The sequence below is a fragment of the Lissotriton helveticus genome, chromosome 6 (genome assembly GCF_964261635.1).
Source record: "Lissotriton helveticus chromosome 6, aLisHel1.1, whole genome shotgun sequence".
NCBI lineage: Eukaryota > Metazoa > Chordata > Amphibia > Caudata > Salamandridae > Lissotriton > Lissotriton helveticus.
Genome location: NC_136067.1, coordinates 1,884,661,577 through 1,884,681,883, shown reverse-complemented (window position 1 = coordinate 1,884,681,883; position 20,307 = coordinate 1,884,661,577). Strand labels below are relative to the sequence as shown.

Here is a 20,307-nt window from a genome sequence, read left to right as displayed (position 1 = left end):
AAGCACACACGGATAAAGCTGCAAAGTCAACAAGAGTTTGAGGTGTTAAGAAAAACAGTCACATGAAAATGCGACCGTCGGTGGTAAATACGTCGGGAACCAGCAAAACTGAAGCCGGGTTTGCTGCACGGAAGGAAGGTGCCAGCCTTTAGCGCCCTGCCTCAGATCACAAGAGGCGAGCGGCTCGAGATCACCTGGCCGTTGGTGAGCTCAGCCGCAGCCGCCCGGACACCACTTCCTGCCTCCGATGACATGTAAATAGAGAGCAGCTGCCTCTCGCCAGCTCGCGCTGGCTCGGCGGGGGCCCGTCGGATTGGCTGCCAATGACATCACCTTCCCAACGCTCTAGCACCCAGCGGCCTGCCAGTGGGGCGGGACCAACTCTCACGCAGCCACGCCTTCCCTCTCTCCCCGCCCCGGATTGGCAGGTCTGACTGGCCACGCCCCTCCGTGACTCTCCGGCTAAAAGGAAAAGTAAGTATGTTGCAGCTGGGAGATCAATGAATTGCGAGTGAATGGAGAATAAATGTATAAATCAATAGCTGCAGAGAAGGTGCCACGCACCCCGCTGAGGGTGGATTTTCACACTCTTTTTCACGAGGTAAGGGGAGACGCTGTTCATCATGAATGGGCATTTGGAAGCAGTGCAATTAAGACTTGGATATGTATTTAATTTTTTGGGGGAAGTGATGCATTTGGTTGATTTAAGTAACAGGTACGTTTTTCTCCTTTCATTCCCAGGGGTTTTATTTTAACTGCACCGTGCCTTGTAGTTTGTTTATTTATTAAAACACTAGCAGGTTTCTCCATTGCTTTATTCTAGGGGAATTGCTGCAGTGTGGCAGAGCGAGGGAGCAGCACGTCGACCCCCCTGTTCCCCCCTCCCTCCCCGGCGCTGGTGATACTTGACTGTCTTTAGCTGGCTTTTATTTTTTGTCTCCCATTCATGCGGGAGGAGGTGGGTGGGAGGTCTTGCCTCTTTTGGCACGCGTTTCATTTGAAATATACGAGCCCGTGCTGCAGGGACGCATATTCCGATCAGACATGCATGCCCAGCGCTGAGAGGACCGGTCTCTGCCCTGGGCCGCCGTGACAGGAGGGGAAGGCGAACAGCAGACAGACAGACAGACACGCGTCGCAACATGAACGTGCATTTGTAAGAATGGCTTAATTCTTTTTGTCGTAGAGATGTTACCGTAGCTATTACATACGTTTTATGTTTCTTTGGAGGGACAGGCGGGATACGAGAGAGAGAAAGCGCAGTACATTATTAAATAGGACAGACAGACTGAATAAGAGTAGAAAGGGCGTATATAAGTTTACATTGCAATATTGGCGTTGTGCTTTGATGTGTTCATATTTTACTGGCAATGTGAAGCTGGTGTATCGAATGCTTTCACATTGTATAACGTACCCGACCTTAATTTAACGAGCAAAATGTACATGATCCGTTTGTCCTGTCGGAAAGGCTGCTTGCTTTGCATAGGTAGCACACACATACAAACACACACACACAAGTTCTCCACGCAGCAGGGGCAGGCTTTCCTTAACTCCTCTCGTGTGCCAGAACCGGCATGAGTCGCATGCTTGTATGTCACACACATGCACTTTTAAAGTTAACAAATTACGTTGTGGATGTGCGGGCAAAGGCGTGTGCACTCTTCCCCTGCAGTCTGTGAATGGCGCTGCGCACTCTAGTCTGGTGAACAGTGAACCTGGAGGTGTGAAACGAGGCGACGTTACCAGATAACTCAGACTGTCTACAGCCTTTGCATGTGTGACTTGAGCGGATGGATCAGCCGCCAGCCATCCACATATGTGTCGCTTGCTGTGTGCTTGGTCATGCCACTGTGATGTCGAGAGGTGTCTTCCGGCTGGACGAGAACTCTCCACTTTCGTGAGACTCAGAAGTGCACCTTGTTTGAACTTTTTCCACAGTCCAGGACGCATGAACTGAATTATGTACCACATCATTGCTGATTTTATTGCTACGCACTAAAAGACAGCCTGTGCAACAACGGCTTAGGCAATCCTTATCACAGAACCTTTGAATTTAAACATATTCACGTTTCCAAAATCGCTTATCCTATCATTTATGCACACCATCCTCTACAGGATGGATATATTATTTATCTATGTTTTATTTTGACAGTGCCTTGCATCTATTTTCCTAGCTTAGTAAATAGCTCTGAACCCAAGTCTGCTGTCAGTTTCAGTCAGTACAGCATCCCCCAGTTTAGTTAAGAAAAAAGGCTTTTCAGTGGCAGCACTCACATTATATGCTCATGCATGCATGGACCAACTTAAAATATGCCCATATTCCAGTGCCATGCAAATTCTAGAAATCCTCCGTGGCTTCTTCTTTTGGAATTTTTGGGGTGTGCTCCTTTGCTTCTTCTTTTGGCTTTTTGGGGGTGTGCTCCTTTGCTTCTTCTTTTGGCTTTTGGGGGGGGTGCTCCCTTGCTTCTTCTTTTGCATTTTTGGGGGTGTGCTCCTTTACTTCTTCTTTTGGATGTTTGGGGTTGCGCTGCTTTGCTTCTTCTTTTGGAGTTTTGGGGGTGTGCTATCTACTTACCTTGATACCCCCCTCACCCCACCAATATCTACTCCCTCTCCAGCTATTGTTCAGGGTTGAATTATGCAACTGGATGCCTAGTTCACAAAGATTTTGTTTTGTGAGTATGTTTGACCTACTAATGGAAGTCCAGAAGCAATTTAGGAGTAAGTCTGGCTTAATCCACAACTAATCACTGACAGATCTTCAAATTGAATCCATAGATCCCATGTTTCTTTAATTGTTCTTGGTATTGAGACTACCTGTTTTATTTAGCGCACAATGTTCCATTTTTACATTACTCCTTCCAAATTGTCTAAATGGAATAATAGATCATACCTCTGCCCAAGGTGCGCTCTCGAAGCAGCTGATAACACCCACATGTTTGCTACATGTTCTAAACTGATACCAGTTTCGTCTTTGATACAAGGCCAATATCTATCATACATCCTCATGCCGGGATACGTACTCCAACAATGATCCTGCTTGGCATAAGGGCTACTGGCTGGGCTCTTTATATTCTTTCCATAGCTACCCTTAACATTGCAGGAATTTGGAAATCTTTTTCTCCGCCAAAGCATTAGGAGTGGTGGAAAGAAGTAATGGAGACATGTGAATTAGAAACTCGGATAATTAAGGCCAGAGGCTCTACCATGAAGTTTCATCATATTTGGGGGAATACGAAAGATTATTTGATGTCAGATTAGAGATTGTTGATTATGCTAAATTATGTTTTGCCTATCGCTAATAATTTACTCGGATTTTGTGAAGTAATTATGATATTCATGATTAATTCATGTTTTCCTGATTTATGCATTATTGTGATGTGCCTTGCTACTAGGGTGCTTGCACTCTTGACAATAAATACAAAGAAACGAGAAGCACTGGTTTCAGGCTATTCTTGCACTATATAAAGACTCTGCATTCTACTGTGGGTCAAACCAAATGTAATGATGGTTTAAGGATAATGTGTCCGTTGATAGTCCAAGCCATGTTTGAGCTTCCTATACAAAGTAGAGATTCCAGCCATCTGTGTTTTTTCTTTATAGATTGGTTGATCAAAGAATATTTCGGTTGTTAGTTGGTATGAGATTAAAATATAAACCTGTTTATGGGCAAGTGGAAGAGTACATGTATGGGCAGTGAAGCGAGAATGGGTTGCATTTAGTAGCGGTCAAGTAGTTAGATGGGTTTTCATGTTCAAAGTGATGCCTTCCAGGTCACTGCACTGCATATTTCTTTTGCAAATATAGGCAGCACGAGCTCACCACAAAACCAGCCTCTAAACCTGCACATTTGAAAAGAGTTGTGACTGGCATGACACTTGCAGGGATTATTATGGCCACTCGTCATCAAGATCTGAGAGTATGTTGTGACCTCAGAGGCTGGAAGCTATTCCCAAAGGAACTAAAGCGTGCTGCTCTTCTTTGGATGTGTGATCACCCATGCCAGTTTGAGAGTTTGCAGAGAAGAGTCTGGGGAATACAGCTCTGAGGCCTACCTGGGAGTATGCGGGATAGGCAACTCTTGCATGGAGCGAGATGGTAAAATATAGCTCAGGGAACTCTCGCATGGAGTGCGAGAGCACACTCAACACAGGGAACTCTCGCATGGAGTGAGAGGGCAAACTCAGCACACCCAGAGGGGGCTCTCACATGCAGTGACATGGCCAAACTCAGCACAGGAAGCTTTTGTATGGAGTGAGATGGCAAACTCAGCACAGGGACCTCTCACCTGAGTGAGATGGCAAACTCAGCTCCGGGAGCTCTCGCATGGAGTGAGTGGGCCAAACTCAGCTCCGGGAGCTCTCACATGGAGTGAGATGGCAAACTCAGCACAGGGACCTCTCACTTGGAGTGAGATGGCAAACTCAGCACAGGGACCTCTCACTTGGAGTGAGATGCCAAACTCAGCACAGGGACCTCTCACCTGAGTGAGATGGCAAACTCAGCTCCGGGAGCTCTCGCATGGAGTGAGAGGGCCAAACTCAGCTCCGGGAGCTCTCGCATGGAGTGAGAGGGCCAAACTCAGCTCCGGGAGCTCTCGCATGGAGTGAGAGGGCCAAACTCAGCTCCGGGAGCTCTCGCATGGAGTGAGATGGCAAACTCAGCACAGGGACCTCTCGCTTGGAGTGAGATGGCAAACTCAGCACAGGGACCTCTCACTTGGAGTGAGATGGCAAACTCAGCACAGGGACCTCTCACCTGAGTGAGATGGCAAACTCAGCACAGGGACCTCTCTCCTGAGTGAGATGGCAAACTCAGCTCCGGGAGCTCTCGCATGGAGTGAGAGGGCCAAACTCAGCTCCGGGAGCTCTCGCATGGAGTGAGAGGGCCAAACTCAGCAGAGGGAGCTCTCGCATGGAGTGAGATGGCAAACTCAGCACATGGAGCTCATGCGTTGAGTGAGATGGCTAAACTCAGCACAGGGGCCTCTCACCTGGAGTGAGATGGTCACACGTAGCACAGGGACCTCTCACCTGGAGTGAGATGGTCACACATAGCACAGGGGCGTGGTGCTGTCAGCCTGCACCTGGTCTCCAGTTCCCCCGGCTTGCTTTGCTTTCATAGCCCTGTGACTGTGTGTTGGTTTAGTGCATGGCGCAGGGTTGATTCAAAGATGCTCTCTATCTTCAGTCATGCACAGCTAACGTGTATTTTTAGCTACCGGGGATTACATTGATTTGAATTCCATGATTTTATTTTTATTTTCTGTCTGCAAAGAGAGGAAAGGGAGCACATTTTGCTTATTTGCCTGTTTCACTGCATATTTAAACTCCTATCATAGCATCATATTATGCACATTCATAACCATGAACCCAGCAGATTAAACGTCAATAAATGCCAGATTACATATTTCCTTGGATAGCAGCTTATTACAATGTAGGGTCATATTTTCGACAAGGCTCCACAAGAACCAAGGTACTGGTACTTGTTATAATTGAAAAGAACGAATTACATACAGGGTAATCGACAGTGATCTCATTGCAAGTTGCCCCGTTTTCAGCGCATTCATTTGTGCTCTTCAGTAAAAAAGCAAATATGCGTGTGGTGCAGATATGTGATGACGAGAAAGACCCTAAAATTTGTCATATCTATATAGCGCCATTTTGAAAGAAGACCCAGGATCTTGCATAGGCCACAGTTTAGGCTTAAGAGGTTGGCATGGTTTCCAGAGGATGCAAAAGGAGATGCTTAAAATTCAATTAGAAAAGGAAGCAGTGAAGCAGTTTGCACCCCCGACCCCCCCCCCCCCCCCCACACACACACACACCAATCCTGCCGAGTTTTGTGGACTCATGCTATTGTTTCTTTTCATGTTTTTTTAAAACTCCAAGTTAAGCCAATTTGAGGAACAGGATTTCAATGTTGGCACAAGGGCATGATGATGAGTCATTGAAACACTGTAATTGCCTTTTTCTTGCTTTGCCTCATCGTCACATGGAATGTGTGTCTGTCATTTGTCCACTGACAGTTTCATCAATTTAAAAATAGTCAAGTTTATAAGAACATTTTTATATAAGGAGAATAGCACTTCTCATCAATCATCTTTTGCAACAAAATATATATGTCGTATGTCAGTGCTGCTGCCTCCAAGTCAGAAACTGTATGACATAGAACATTTGGTTTCTCCCAATTACCACTCTACTGTTTCTTTAGTGTCTTCCGCATGTCCTGTGCTTTCATATTTGGGAAAAAGGACCATGAATCCAGTGAACCTGCTAACCAGTTCTTTTTCATATTATTACAGAAGAAGAACATGATCAATATGTTGCTTCACGCTTGATTTACAATTAAAAACTGATTGCATTTGGTATAGTTAATCACTTTTCTACTTTCCTTTCCAGACTGAGACCTTGAGTTCACCTTGAGCTGCTGGCCTTCAGCTCCCTCATGCCTCCATCGCCTTTAGACGACAGGGTTGTGGTGGCACTGTCCCGGCCAGTTAGACCTCAGGATCTCAACCTTTGCTTGGACTCCAGTTACATTCAATCAGCATCCTCGCTTACTGAAACCCGTAAAGCCCTCCTCAGCACCACGGTTGTATCGCTGAAGGCTGCTAATCTGACGTATATGCCCTCATCCAACGGCTCTGCACGCTCCCTGAATTGTGGATGCAGCAGTGCCAGTTGCTGCACTGTGGCAACATACGAAAAAGACAATCAGACTCAAATCCTAGCGACTGCGAGCACCACCATCACCAGCAATACTTTAGGAGCACCTCCAACCTGTCCTTCCAACCCGATGGTAAATAACAATGAGAGCACTGGCACTTTGAGCCCATCGGGTAGCGTTGGAAGCCCGAAATCCAGCATTGCGAAGCAATCTGCCAACATAAAAACTATTTACCCGAATGATTTGGCCAAGAAGATGACCAAATGCAGTAAGACTCACCTCCAAAGCCAAGGGCCGGTCATCATTGACTGCCGACCATTCATGGAATACAATAAGAGCCACATCCAAGGGGCCGTCCATATTAATTGCTCTGATAAGATCAGCAGGAGAAGGCTACAGCAGGGAAAGATCACTGTGTTGGACTTGATCTCCTGCCGGGAGGGCAAGGACTCTTTCAAGAGAATATTTTCCAAAGAAATCATAGTTTATGATGACAATACCAATGAGCCAAGCCGAGTAATGCCTTCCCAACCCCTCCACATAGTACTAGAGTCGCTGAAGCGAGAGGGCAAAGAGCCACTTGTTTTAAAAGGTACTTTCTTTCTCTTTCAACTCTTTTTAAATGTATGCTCTGCTGAGGGTCCTGAAATATTTGATGTACCTGGGCATTAAAATAGAAATATTTTTTCAATATATCGCTAGCATGTTTTTAAAAAATAGAGTGTCTCGCTGCCTATGCATTCTATTCAATCGCCTTCTACCATGATTCATATTTTTCCAAATACAATAGGTGACAAACATTAGATTTACTCTAAAACACCAGGTTGAAATATATTGAAAAATAGGTATGCATGTGAGTTAATAGTCTCCAATTTTGAGATTATTTTATCCTTTGTAGCTATTTTGTTTTAACCCATACATGATGTAATGTTTTGGATGAATCAATCTATTTTATTCTATTTTTATAACTCCACAGTGCTCTGATCCTCAGTTTGATAATCTGATCACTGACTTTTTAAAGGATTATTGTTCTAAGGTCAACTGTCTTTAATCAATTCTTTGTGTTCTGGGATTTGAGACTCGTTGATTTCATTTTAAGAGGTCTGATGTTTATCATAGCATTGCTTTAACATCTATGTAAAGATATTAACATCTCTTGTGTTACAATGCATCAGATCTCATGACCCAACACTGGGTCCCAAATGCTACCAAGATACTACTACATTCAGCAAAACCAGTTGTATTCCCCTTGCAAACCGACTGAAAGAAAGACAAAACTAAAAATGGCCAGGTCTCAAACCTAGAATGCACTTTGCCTGGAGAGTGTTGTTCCATCCAGCAGGAGGAGTTAACTTGGATATCCTGGGCTGTGGATATTTTTGGAAGTTGTCCTTAAGTGTGGTTAGGTCAATGAGTGTGTCAGTTTCCTTAGTAAAGTTAAGTGTGTCAGACACTCGGTGTGTGGGGAAGGGAAGGTGGGCGAGCGTGGGAGCTGTGATGAGTATGTTTAGCCAAAGCTTTTGCAACTGAAAAAAATCTCAGTATATTCAGCAAATGCCAACACGTTTTAGATTATAAACTGAGAAATCAAACAAAGTGAAGTGTAATTCAGCGTGAAGGCACAGAAGTGTATTTATCCAGATATCTGTGGGAGTGTGATTGGACCTAAATTATCAATGTTCTTTGGTTGTTTATTTCATAATCCATACTCATTCAACATACAATGGACACATCAGGATTGTATAGAAAGTGCAAAAAAACTTAAGACCACTATAACCTTTCGCAAAAAAGGGAGGCAGACAAAAATAATACAATTATAGTGGGGCCTATTTCTGAAAAAAGCTAATGTTTAAAAATAGCAAGATGGCAAAAAAAAAAAGAGCAATGCCCAGTGTTGCCAGCTAGGCTTTGAATATGAGCTGTGCACGGCTGATAATAACCCCTGGAGGCAATGAAAGTAGGCGCCATGTTAGGGAGCAACCAATGAAGTGTGTAAACCATGCACTTCAAGCTCAATCGCCACCCTCCAGTCCAAAATCAAAGAGAGCAAGTCATATCCATCTGCTGCCTTGGTTCAAAGATCTCACATTACTCCAGAGTTCAGTGGTTGACAGTAGATTGTCTTCTAAGATCAGCCGCTGCCTAGGTGTCCCATCGAAGGCAAGTAGTGAGAGAGCAGAGGGGCTAGTACCCAGAGCCCCACTCAGTTTGATTGTGTGAAATAAAAATGGTTCAAATGTTATACTTGAAGACTCACTCAATACTTCATTCCTAGGCTCCAGTGTTGGGACAGATTTGGAGGCTAAATATTGGTAAATAGCACAAAACCTTCCCATTCTTTGCAGTGTGGGACATTTGCCCTCGTATCCCCTAACAGTAAAAGGTTCCATTGCTAAAACTTTTCAGGACCATGTGCTCTCTGCAAAATGTAAGACTAACACATATGCAAACATTTTCCATAAGGAATGTGTATGCATTTGAAAAAAAATATATCTAAGTGGTGTGCTTTTTTTGCTGGTGTCTACTGTTTTGCACCAACAAAAAACAATGGACTCAAGGCACATCTTTGTAAGGGGTAAAATGTGCATCGTAATGTGCCGCGCATATTATCTGCCTCCAGTTCCTGATTCATAATCCGTACCTGCTGGCATGAGGAAGGCTGGGCAGCAAACACCGATGCTGCACGAACATTTGTGCCCCAGCAGTCCATGCGTAACAAAGCTGTGAACACACCCATAGCTCAATTATGCATTAGGTCCCATGAAAAAAGTGGGCGTGGTGACGGGGCCTGCCTTCGTCAGCAGTCTTGCTCCCATAGAAGCAACTTCCACATCTCCTGGCCTTAGAAGGCCCATGCCTGTCAATGGTTGGATTTACAGTTCCACCCCTTAGGGACAGTGCTTTAATGAGCCGGTGCTGTCGGACACTCGGTACCTGCACTTCTCAGCAGAGGTGCAATACTTTTAATTGGAGGGTGCTGCCACTTCTCAGAAGCAAGTAGACACTCTGGTATTTACGATTCCTGCACTTCTGTTTTTCGATTGCAAGCACTGCTTAGGAACATTATCTCTACTGCCCTTTTTATCTATCACATGATTGGTGGGGCACACAATCCGCAATACAGGCAGCGAACATTTCTAGTCCCTGGCTGCACTGACCATCTCCTGGAGACTAGGACAGGACCGCCGTAGGGGAAGGTGAGGTACCCCTGGCTCTGACCTGAGACCACCTCTTCGGGAATGATGGATGCACTGGAGTCTCCCTTTCCTACATGTCTGGCACCTCCCTCCCCCCCACCCCCTACACAGACATAATCTGCACAGGGGAAAGATTGCCCGTGTAAGGCATTTTCTGCATTTGCAGGTTCTTTCTGAATTCGTGCGCGTGCAAACGTATTTCTCCCTAATCTGTGCTAGAGCAGTTCAGGAAAAATATATTTTTGAACTAGGCCCAATATTTGTATTTTGTGTAGCATAGAGAACAGGAACACTGACGCTTGTAACATGGTGCTAAAGAAGCACCTCGGTGCAATTTAAGCAGCCGAAAGAAATAGCCCCAACCAGGCAGTTTAGAGATAGCGCCAACCAGGCAGTTTAAGTAATAAGGGCTCTCTTGTTTTGTCCATTGTATGGCCACCTTACGAGTGAATCGTATTTGGGTGCAGATTCTGTGTTGGTGGAAATGCCATTTACAGTTGGTACCCTTGCGGGTAAATCCAGTTCCTCTTGTTTTTCTGCCTGGAATGGGGAATAACACATGGACCCTGTATTACTGACCAAAAGCTGCCTGCGGATCCCCATTCCGAATAAAGTGATGGCATTTGCCAGCTGCTGGGCCAGTTGTTGAATGGGAGTGGGAGCAATTGTTGCGGTTGGTGTGCCGCATGCAGGTGTCTGGGGAGGGGTGAAGGGCAGAGGAGGTGGGAGCCAAACAGAGAAGAGCTATCCATGCTCTCCACTGTACTGTAGGAGGTGGTGAGTGTGACCAGGCTGTCATGTGTGCCCCGCCTCTCTTTTCAGATCATTGTTTTATAGGTTGGCTTGCTTTTCCAGCAGGTAAAATCAGGCCCGGTGTTTTGGCACCTGGAAAATATGGGTGCAGGAACCCCGAGCCGGCTGTAATCGGGCAGAGTGTCACCCAACCTCGGCATACTGGTCCACCCGACTCAGATGCAGGGCCCTAATGGAATATCACTGCCATACCCCTCGACTGAGGTTTTTTTTTTACATACCACCCTCAAACGCTGTCAGTTTTTTTATTAATAAGGATAACACAAATTCAACAAATTGCAGGCAGCTATTTACGCTTGATTTTCAGTTTCAAAGTGTTGTAAACAACAGGTGTTGTTGCTAGTCACAACATCTTGCACATTGTATACATTTTAACGTCACATAAACATCGAAAACAAACACATCGTTCTAGAAAGTTACATCAGCCTAGCTAAAAATAGGTGCAAGCATTCACAAATGGCCGACATGTATTCACAAATCCGCGAAAGAGTTATGTCTGCGGGCGGAGAGGGTTGGGACAGGCCCTTATCTCAAGTTCCAAATGCATCTCCGCGTGACGGTTTGTCTGTATTAGGAAATGACGATAACATGGCACGGCTGCAGTGACGTTACAAACCACTCACGAGCTGAGTTAAGAGGTCAGAGCTGTCTCTTTCGCTGGTTTGGTAATTAATCCGAATTGGAACCAACCAGAATACTTGTTTAACAGTCAGCTCGTTTGATTGAACTGAATTAGTGTTTTTTTTCCAAAGGGAGAATCTCATGTCCCCACCCGCATTCAAACAAGTGAATTTTTATTTATTTTATTTAATGAGATTTTATATAGCGCGAACATTACCCTAAAGTGTCAGAGCATTTTACAAAAGAACCAGTTGCGATACATAAGGATTTTGGATTACATGAGTTACATAAGAGATACAAACAGAAAAAGTTAGCAAATGTACATGGTTTAAAGTCACTCAAAGAAGAGATATAAACAGGAAAAAAATTCACATGTACAAAGTCACGCAGCGAAAAGCCCTTTCTTCTAACATAAGCTGCTATACATCGAAGCGCCGTAGACATTAAGCATGGGAAAACCCCTTGCAGTTGGCCCGTGGGGGTCGAACTGAGATGGCGAGATAGCAGCCCTGTGTTTTATTTTGAGAGATTTCTCCTGCGCGCTGTAATCCCGCTGTAATTTATGGCCGCCCATCTGATCCCGTGTTTTCGTGTTTGTAAACGCTGGTTGCTAGCGGGCCGGCCAAGCCGCTGCCCCCTCGCGCGCGCTCTCCATGTTTGGTGCTGCCTGTCAGGCCCGGCGCGCGGCGGCTGTTTCAGGGCCTGGCTGTCATGGCGGGGGAGACATGGATCAGAGCGCCTCAGCGCCTCGCCTCTGGGATTAAATTACCGCCTCTTTTCCCAGCTCCCTGGCAGGGTGGTGATTTGGGTTCACTATATGTGTTATTAAGGAGAGAGAAGAGCAACGCAAAGGCTGTAGAAACACAGCACCGAGTAGTTTTCCTCTTTTTTCCCTGCAATTCCAAATGCTGCCTGTGTAATTTGTGCCATGGCTGTGCCGTTTGTCGAGACACTCATGAAGTGGCTGTGTTTAGCGTGGGGTGGGGTAAAAGCGTGGGCTTTTGAAGGGGTCTAGGATGAACACAAGGAGGAAGGGGATTTATAATAAACCCTGTGATCAGACGACCACAATTATCCCTGGTTCATGCGTTACTAGTCAGTCCAGTCCCGGTATTTTTCTTTGAATTATGGGACTTGTAGTCCTAGTTTTAATGCAGTGTTAAATATGACTGCGAGTCTCAGAATTTAAAGAAAGATCCTGGGCTGGCCTAACTAGACACGCACGGACCTAGGAAACTTGACAGCCATGCAAAATCTTAATTTACATGAACACTTTTAAGGTTTCAGACACTATTCTTTAAATGGGGAAAAATCGTAGTGAGGGGGTTTACTACTGGCGTTGACAGTCAGTCTTGGACAAGAAAGCATAGAGTCGAAGAATCCTGGACAAGTTACACATAAACTCATGACTGACCTCCGAGCTCCTTATCTTAACCACACAGCAGCCAACATCCTCTCCACTATAAACCGTGATGTCATTCCTCAGAGAGTTAGCTTTCTTACATGTTTTGTCCCGAAAAACACATTTTAGAAAGATGAGGCGTGAACAATGGGGCAGGCAGGCCACTGGTAGTGGGGGAGAAAGTCTCGCGATGTGCATCATCGCCCCCTCACCCATGAGTGGAAGACGTTGTGAGCTACATATCACAATTTAACTATTTAAGGCCCTATCTGACTGCGGCATAGATTAACATGTTACTGAGGTACGTAGAGGCTAACATGAATAGTTTGTCTTTTATTTGTTTGCTGCAAATATCTCAAAGCACCTGTCGTGTGTACAACCTTGCTAATTAGACCCTGCAAATCACCACATGTCAAAAATCATTTTTACCGAAAAGTTGCTTAAGTCGATGCTCAGAATCCCATCACTTTCTGCATCTATTTCAGACAAGCTTTCTCTACGCTGGATGTTTTACTCCGTCTATCTGCTGGCCATGCTGGACATGTTGGGAGCATTCTTTACTGTCAGGTCACTTTGTTTAGCAGACTTAAAAAGACAGCTCCTGGTTGCATCGTATTAGACTGGAGTGTGGCACTTCTGCCACAGCTGTTGCAAAGTGTCTCCGAAATAGCCTATATTGATGCCCAGCCTTACGTTATACATGTGCTTTCTTTCTGCTTAAATTTGATCATGTGGATACTTAATCTCTGGATTATTTTGGAGCTAAAATTAAGCACAACTACTGACTCAGTCTCATTAGCAAACTGTGCATTGGCGATCGAAAGCTGGCTGGCTGATCATTGTAAAACTCAACTTGTACTTCCATATCCTAAATGATATATGCTTCGTTCTCAAAGTGCCAACAATTATGGACACACAACGTCCTGATGGCTACTAAACTCTCCATTTAGATTGCGTAGACGAAATAGGAGACAGTCTCCATAATGCGAAAAAGAATTCACAAATGCAAATTGACATGCGTTCAGAAATTTGAAAGTCTGTGAATGGAACTTGTAAGCATTTCCATTGAAGTCCACAAGAGCATCAGCTGCAACACAGATAAAGAACTAAAGCTCTTCGTGGAACCACACCACCACATGGCTTATCTAAAGTTACTTAAAATATCTTCCTATCCACATCCGCAAATCTGTTAGCTGAAGAGCCAGGTCTTGAAAGTCTTCCTGAAAGTGTTCAGGGAGGAGACGCGTCTGATGTCTGCCGGGAGTTCGTTCCAGGTTTTGGCTGCTATGTGAGAGAAGGAACTTCCGCCTGCTCTGGTTCTGTAGATACATGGGTTTCGGCCAGTGCGAGGTTGGAAGATCAGAGGTTTTTTGAGGACGTGGAAGTTGACTCTTTCATTGAGGTATTTGGGTCTGGTGTTGTGTAGGCATTTGTAGGCGTGGGTGAGAATTTTGAAGGTGACTATTTTCTCTACGGGCAGCCAGTGTTGGCTGATGTGTTCATGCCGAGGACGAGTCTGGCGGAGGTGTTCTGAATCGTCTGGAGTTTGCGGAGTAGGGACTTGTTTATGCCGACTTAGAGTGCGTTTCCATTGTCCAGTCTGCTGGTGATGAGTGCGTGGGTGACTGTCTTCCTTGACTCAGGTGGGATCCATTTGAAAGTCTTGCGGAGGATGCGGAGGGTGTTGAAGCAGCTGGAGGCAACGGCGTTGACCTGTCAGTTCATGGTGAGGGATGAGTCGATTACGATGCCGAGGTTTTGGGCGTGGTCCGAGGGGGTTGGTCGGCTTTCGAGGGCGGTTGGCCATCAGGTGTTGTCCCATGCTGAAGGGGTGGTTCCAAGGACGAGGACTTCTGTCTTCTCGGCGTTGAGCTTTAGCCAGCTGTTGGTCATCCAGACTGCAACGTCCTGCATTCCTTTCTGGAAGTTGAGTCTGGCGATGGTGGGGTCTTTGGTGAGTGAGAGGATGAGCTGGGTGTCGTCAGCATAGGATACGATATTGAGGCCATGTTGTTGGACGAAGGTGGCGAGGGGGGCCATGTAGATGTTGAAGAGGGTCGGGCTTAGTGAAGACCCCTGTGGGACTCCGCAGGTGATTTTCGTGAGATCGAAGAGGAAAGGTGGCAGTCTGATTCTTTGGCTTCTTCCTGTAAGGAATGATCGGATCCAGTAGGACTGTTCCTTGTATGCCGGCGTCGTGTAGTCTGGCGATGAGTGTGCGGTGGGAGACGGTGCCGAAGGCTGTTGATAGGTCGAGTAGGATAAGCTCTGCAGAGTGGCCGTGGTCCAGGAGGGGCCGGATGTCGTCTTTGCCGGTGAGAAGGCTGGTCTCAGTGCTGTGGTTGCTTCAGATGGGACAGGTCGAGGACAGCGCTGTCTTCAATGAATCGTGCCAGTTCCCTGTTTTCTCTGCAACTTTGTCCGTCATGGGGAGGAGCGAGATGGACCGGTAGTTCTTGAGGTCGGTGGGGTCAGCTGTGCGCTTTTTGAGCAGGGGCCTGACTTTTGCACGTTTGGAGTCATCTGGGAAGGTGCCTGTTTCGAAGGTGGTGTTGATGGTGCGTTGCAGTTCGGGTGCGATGGAGTTGGCGGCTCTGTGGTAGATGTGTGGAGGGCAGGGGTCAGTGGGGGTCCCTGAGTGGATGCCTTTCATTCTCAAGGCGGTGTCTTCAGCTGTGATCGGCGTCCAGGTGGAGATGGTGGGCTGGCTGGTGTGTTTGGGGGCGGGCCGATTGTGGCTTCTGGTGGATGGTCGACGAAGTTGTCGTAGAGGTTTTTGATCTTGAGGTGGAAGTAGGTTCCAAGCTTGTCGGAGAGGTTTTGGGACAGGGTGATGTCTGTGGCTTCGCTGCTGGGGTTATTGAATTCCTGAATGACAGTGAAGAGTTCCTTGGAGTTGATTGAGTTGGCGAGGATTTTGTTGTGGACGAAAGACCTCTTGTTGGTTCTGATTCGGTTGTGGTAGCCAGTCATGGCGTCCTTGTAGGTGATGTAGTTTTCGGGTGTCTTGGTGTTTCTCCAGTTCTTCTCCAGGCGTCTGCAGGTGTGTTTGGATTGGTGGAGATTGATGGTGAACCAGGCGGCTTTCCTGGGGCGTTGTTTCTAGGGTTGCATAGCGGGGTGAGCTCATGTGCGTAGTTGGAGAGCCAAGTGTGGAGTTCTCTGGCTGCGATTTTGGCGTTGGATGCCGATGTGTGGTTGTCTTGGGTGAGGGTGGAGTTGAGCTCCTCATCAGTGACCTTGCTCCAGTTCCTTCGTGGTGGGTGTGGGGCTGGTTTGGGTGCCTTGGGTTTGTCGACGGTGAAGTGTACGCAGTTGTGGTCGGTCAATGGGGGATGCGTTTTGTGGCTGAAGTGAACGCTGTTTCCTGCTGCGAAGATTAGATGGAGGGTGTGCCCTTCCCTGTGGGTCAGTGTGGTGACGAGCTGTCTGAGTCCAATGTTTGCGAGTTTGTCACGAAGGGTGGTGGAGTTGGGGTCGCTGGGGTTGTCGAGGTGGAAGTTCAGGTCTCCCATGAGTATGTAGTTCATTGTGGCGATGGCGTGGGGTGCAATGAGGTCAGTAATGGTGGCGGCGAAGGGGACCCTGGGGGTCTGTAGACGAGGGTTCTGCGGAGCATGGAGTTGGGGCTGTTCTGGAACTGGAAGTGCAGGTGTTCGGCGGAGGGGAAGGTTTCGCTGCAGGTGGTGAGGCGGAGGGTGTTCTTGTGGGCGATGGCGAGGCCCACTCCCGGGGGGTTGGGGCGGTCCTTCCTCTGGATCTCATATCCGTCCGGGATGGCGGTGTTGATGTCAGGGGCGGATGAGGCATTGGTCCAGGTCTCCATGAAGAAGGGGATGTCAGGCGAGAGAGAGTCGAGTACTGTTCATCGTCCTACTTGAGAACTCATCTAGTGAATTGTATGGAAGGCCTTGTCTGTACTGTCAGTCTGTGCTCTTTCCAAAGCAAATGTTCCCAGATCAAGCCATCATCTTTCAACGGGTTTACTCACTAAAACCGTAAGAAACTGAGCATGTCACCAATTCAAAGTTTCAGGAACTCACCCTTAGTGGAGGTCAACATCATGATATAGTAGAGCCATTGGTGATTGGGTATTAAACAACTATCAACTTTCAAAAGAAGAAACATGCAGGTCTGGTGACACAGAGGACTGTTCTATCCACTGGGGGACCCTGTGTTTGATCTTATGTTCACAGGTTCGAATCCTGGCAGGTCCATGCAGGTCTTCACTCCTCTGAGATTGATAAAATGAGCACCACCAAGGTGGCTAACAATAAATACCTGTTATTTCAGTGTCAAGGTACTCTTCTGGTTGAAGATGCACTTTACAAATACACATATTATTATTATGTTCCAAGGTGATTTTTTAAGTCTATGAGATCTATAATCAATTTGAAATTACAGATTCTTATGAAAATGATAATCTTTGAATGTTGTGCTTCAATACAGAATGTCCTTAATCTTTCAAAATTCCACTTCAAAAACTGCACTTACCTCCAACAATGTCTTTGAATTGATAATATTCATTGGCTGAAGTCCTTATCCCAGAATTCCATTTATAGGTAGGAATCTCAACCTCTTTTCTACAGTATTGCAGGACAATGTCTAAAGTAAAGAATGATCATTAGCAGATTATATATTAAAAATAACATAAATGGTGATTCTCTTTGTCTTATATATGTTTCCGAACTTTTTAGTATTATCCTGTCCAGCTTTTTCTTTTACCTTACGTGACATCCTATAAATAACTTATTCCTCATAGTAGACGGCAGGCTTTAGAACTGTGATGTAATTATTAATGTAAAGTTCTTGGAGGCCAGTTCGGGGTCACCATTCGGCTTTTATGGCATCCTATGTGTCTGGTTTAAATGTTAGTCAAATGTAATCTAATAATTTCCCCTTCTTGTGTGTTGTATATGCATAACAACCCCTAACAGAAAGTATTTACTTGAGGTAATCAGCCATAACATATTCAGTGTTTCCAGATGTTATGTGTTTAGCGTGCTTTAGAAAAACACCTTATGAGGGCTGACATCGCTGTCTGCTTACATCTGGTCCCACAGACAGCATACTTTGAATCACGTTTATCAATGCTAAGATTTTGTTAAGTTTTTGTTGGTAGACACACTGGAAATAGGATGTGCTGTTATTGAAAGCCTAACCACAATTACAGAAACATGCGTTCTTTAATAAACTTTGGATCTGCTTGAACTAGAAGGAAACTTTTGTTGAACTTTGCAAAATATGCTGTTGATTGTAGATTACTTGGGAAATGCGGTAAATCCAAAATTATTTGGATGCCTCCACAGTCGCAGATAGTGTTGTACACTACATTTCAGAGTTATTGATGCTTAGTTTTCTTCTGGAAACAATTGTCTGTTGAACAATCAAAGACAAAGGGCTTCTGTAGAAATTGAATTCTATTTTTAAGAGTCCCCAGTGATAACAAACAGTACGTACCCAAGCGACTTGTTTTTTATCAGATCACTTGGTAGGGCTATCAGAAAGAGTAAAAACACTGCCAAAAAACCAGCAAGGCCCTTCACCTACCATCATCAAGTTCAACTTGCCAGAATGCCCCAGGGTTTATCAGAAGTTTCTGTTAACAACTTGCACAGCTGGGCACAGGGAAGCATTGCCCCTTGATAGGAAGAAATGGCGCATGCAACAGAGAGATGTTGCTGTCTTCCCAGCAGAGAATCCAGAGATGTACATCTAGGAAGGCCACACAGCCCATCAGCACTTTCCAACAGCGAGAGTTCATTCGTCATAACTTCATTTTCTGTCGGTGGAGGGGCTGGGTAATGACTGTCTATGGATACGACTACTAACCAGAGGAACATGGAAGGACAACAAATGGCTCTCCCGGGTATCCAACGGATCATGTCCATCTAATGTGTTACCAGTTGGTGCCGAGACAGAGCTGAATAGAAAACAAAGTGCCTGCCCTCTCCCACCTCCATCATCAGATACTAATTGACCAGTAGACATACGTGTTACAATGGACTCTTCAAAACTCACTTGATATACAAACAAAGACTCAAATGCAGAAAGACTTAAATAAAAATAAACCATTTGCATTGTATGTAGCAAGCTACAAAATCCTAGGGCAATAGGAAAAACTTTTTGAAAAGGAATCAAAATGAATTTAGGCTGTAAATACGAGTTGTTTAGTGTTCAAAATTAAACCTAGTACAGTTAATACATGCAAACTGCATTGTGCAGTCTGTGTTTACAAGATCTCTACATGTACACCCAGTGTCATGTTTCTATCCTAGGGTTTAATTTCATTTTATTATGTAATACATTCTCAGACCTGTTGTCTGTGCCTTATGTGACCTGATCGAGCTTACACACTTGCTAATGCTTTTTAAAATTAAAGCCTGGGACGGGTACATGCTATGCAATGGGGTGAGCTCACAATTGTAAATGAGAAATGTGTTAGCCCTAGAATTAAAAAAATACTTAGTGTGCAGTCTGTCTGATGGCCCTTGGGTGTTGGGGTGCTTGCATGAGGTTCTGTTATTGTTAATCTGTGGGCTGTGGTGATATCTACCTGTTGATGTGCACGCATGTAGATCTGGTGCTGTGTATGTTTGAGTATCTCTAGATCTGTTGGTTTGTGCATTCGTGGATGTGCCCATGTGTGTTTTTCTTGGGATATGCATATGTATGTACGGTATATGTAAGTGTATTCATAAACGTTTTGTGTCCCTGTGTGCATTGCATGCACTTTAATAAAGGCCATGCTGTTGGGTTTGTCGATGCTTGTTTTTGATTTATGTAATGTAACTAACATTGGTAAATGAGGGTTTATCCATGAGGTAATACTTTTGTTGATCGCTTGACAAACCTACTCAATGACCAACTGTTATCCTTCTAATCCCTTTGTTTCAGTGTGATTTCATATCATATCTCTATCTAGCCATAACTCAACAATACCATATTTGTATAACATTCTGCTCTTTGTGTTACATTAGCCTATTGACTATGCTTTGGTCAGGATACAGGCATATCTTTGGATCAGAATGATATGAAAATCCAAGTGGTTCAACTTTTTAAGGAAATTAGAATTTCAACTAGGGTTATCCATGCCACTGTTGAATTTATTGACATTGTAAATTTGCCTAGGTATGCAACACCTATAAAACTAGAACTGTGGGTGTTTCCGAGCCAGGAAACCATGATAAGCCTCAATGACGGTGATAAAAGAGTCTCTTTGTGATTCAGCGCTTGAAGCTATTGTGTACTCCTGAATGCAGCCTCCTCTATATAGATCCAGAATTATCCATTTGCCAGCCTATTTGCTCCAATACTCTAGGGGAATCTGGAGAGCAACAACCCCTTTTACCTTATTCTATCTTTGGCTGGTGCAAATCTGACTCTTAAGTTGCAACAAAAAAAGTGGTGTGGTCAAATCACCCTGGCTTTATTTTCAGTTACTTCTCATTGATGTCACTTGAGTTACTCAAATGGTTGTGTGCAAACCAGTATATGTTTTCTCTCGTGTAAATGTAGCAAGAATTGTTTGTTGTGGGAGACATGTTGGTGGCAGGAGCACAGGACGGGTGGGGGAATTGTCTCAAAATTCTTCAACTTAATGAT

General features: G+C 45.1%; 1 protein-coding gene across 2 annotated transcripts in view; it reads left to right on the top strand.

Moving 5' to 3' along the window:
- Positions 1-468: 468 nt before the first annotated feature.
- DUSP10 (dual specificity phosphatase 10) overlaps positions 469-20,307 on the top strand; it is a 91,158-nt gene continuing 71,319 nt past the window's right edge. Inside the window, exons 1-2 of one of the 2 annotated variants that reach the window (XM_078649818.1) lie at positions 469-601; positions 6,402-7,261. In XM_078649818.1, coding sequence (XP_078505944.1) covers positions 6,448-7,261 — 814 coding nt within the window. In that variant the 5' untranslated portion in view covers positions 469-601; positions 6,402-6,447. Of the gene's footprint in view, positions 602-1,004; positions 1,157-6,401; positions 7,262-20,307 lie in introns of those variants that run through there. The other variant, XM_078649819.1, reaches the window with a different exon arrangement.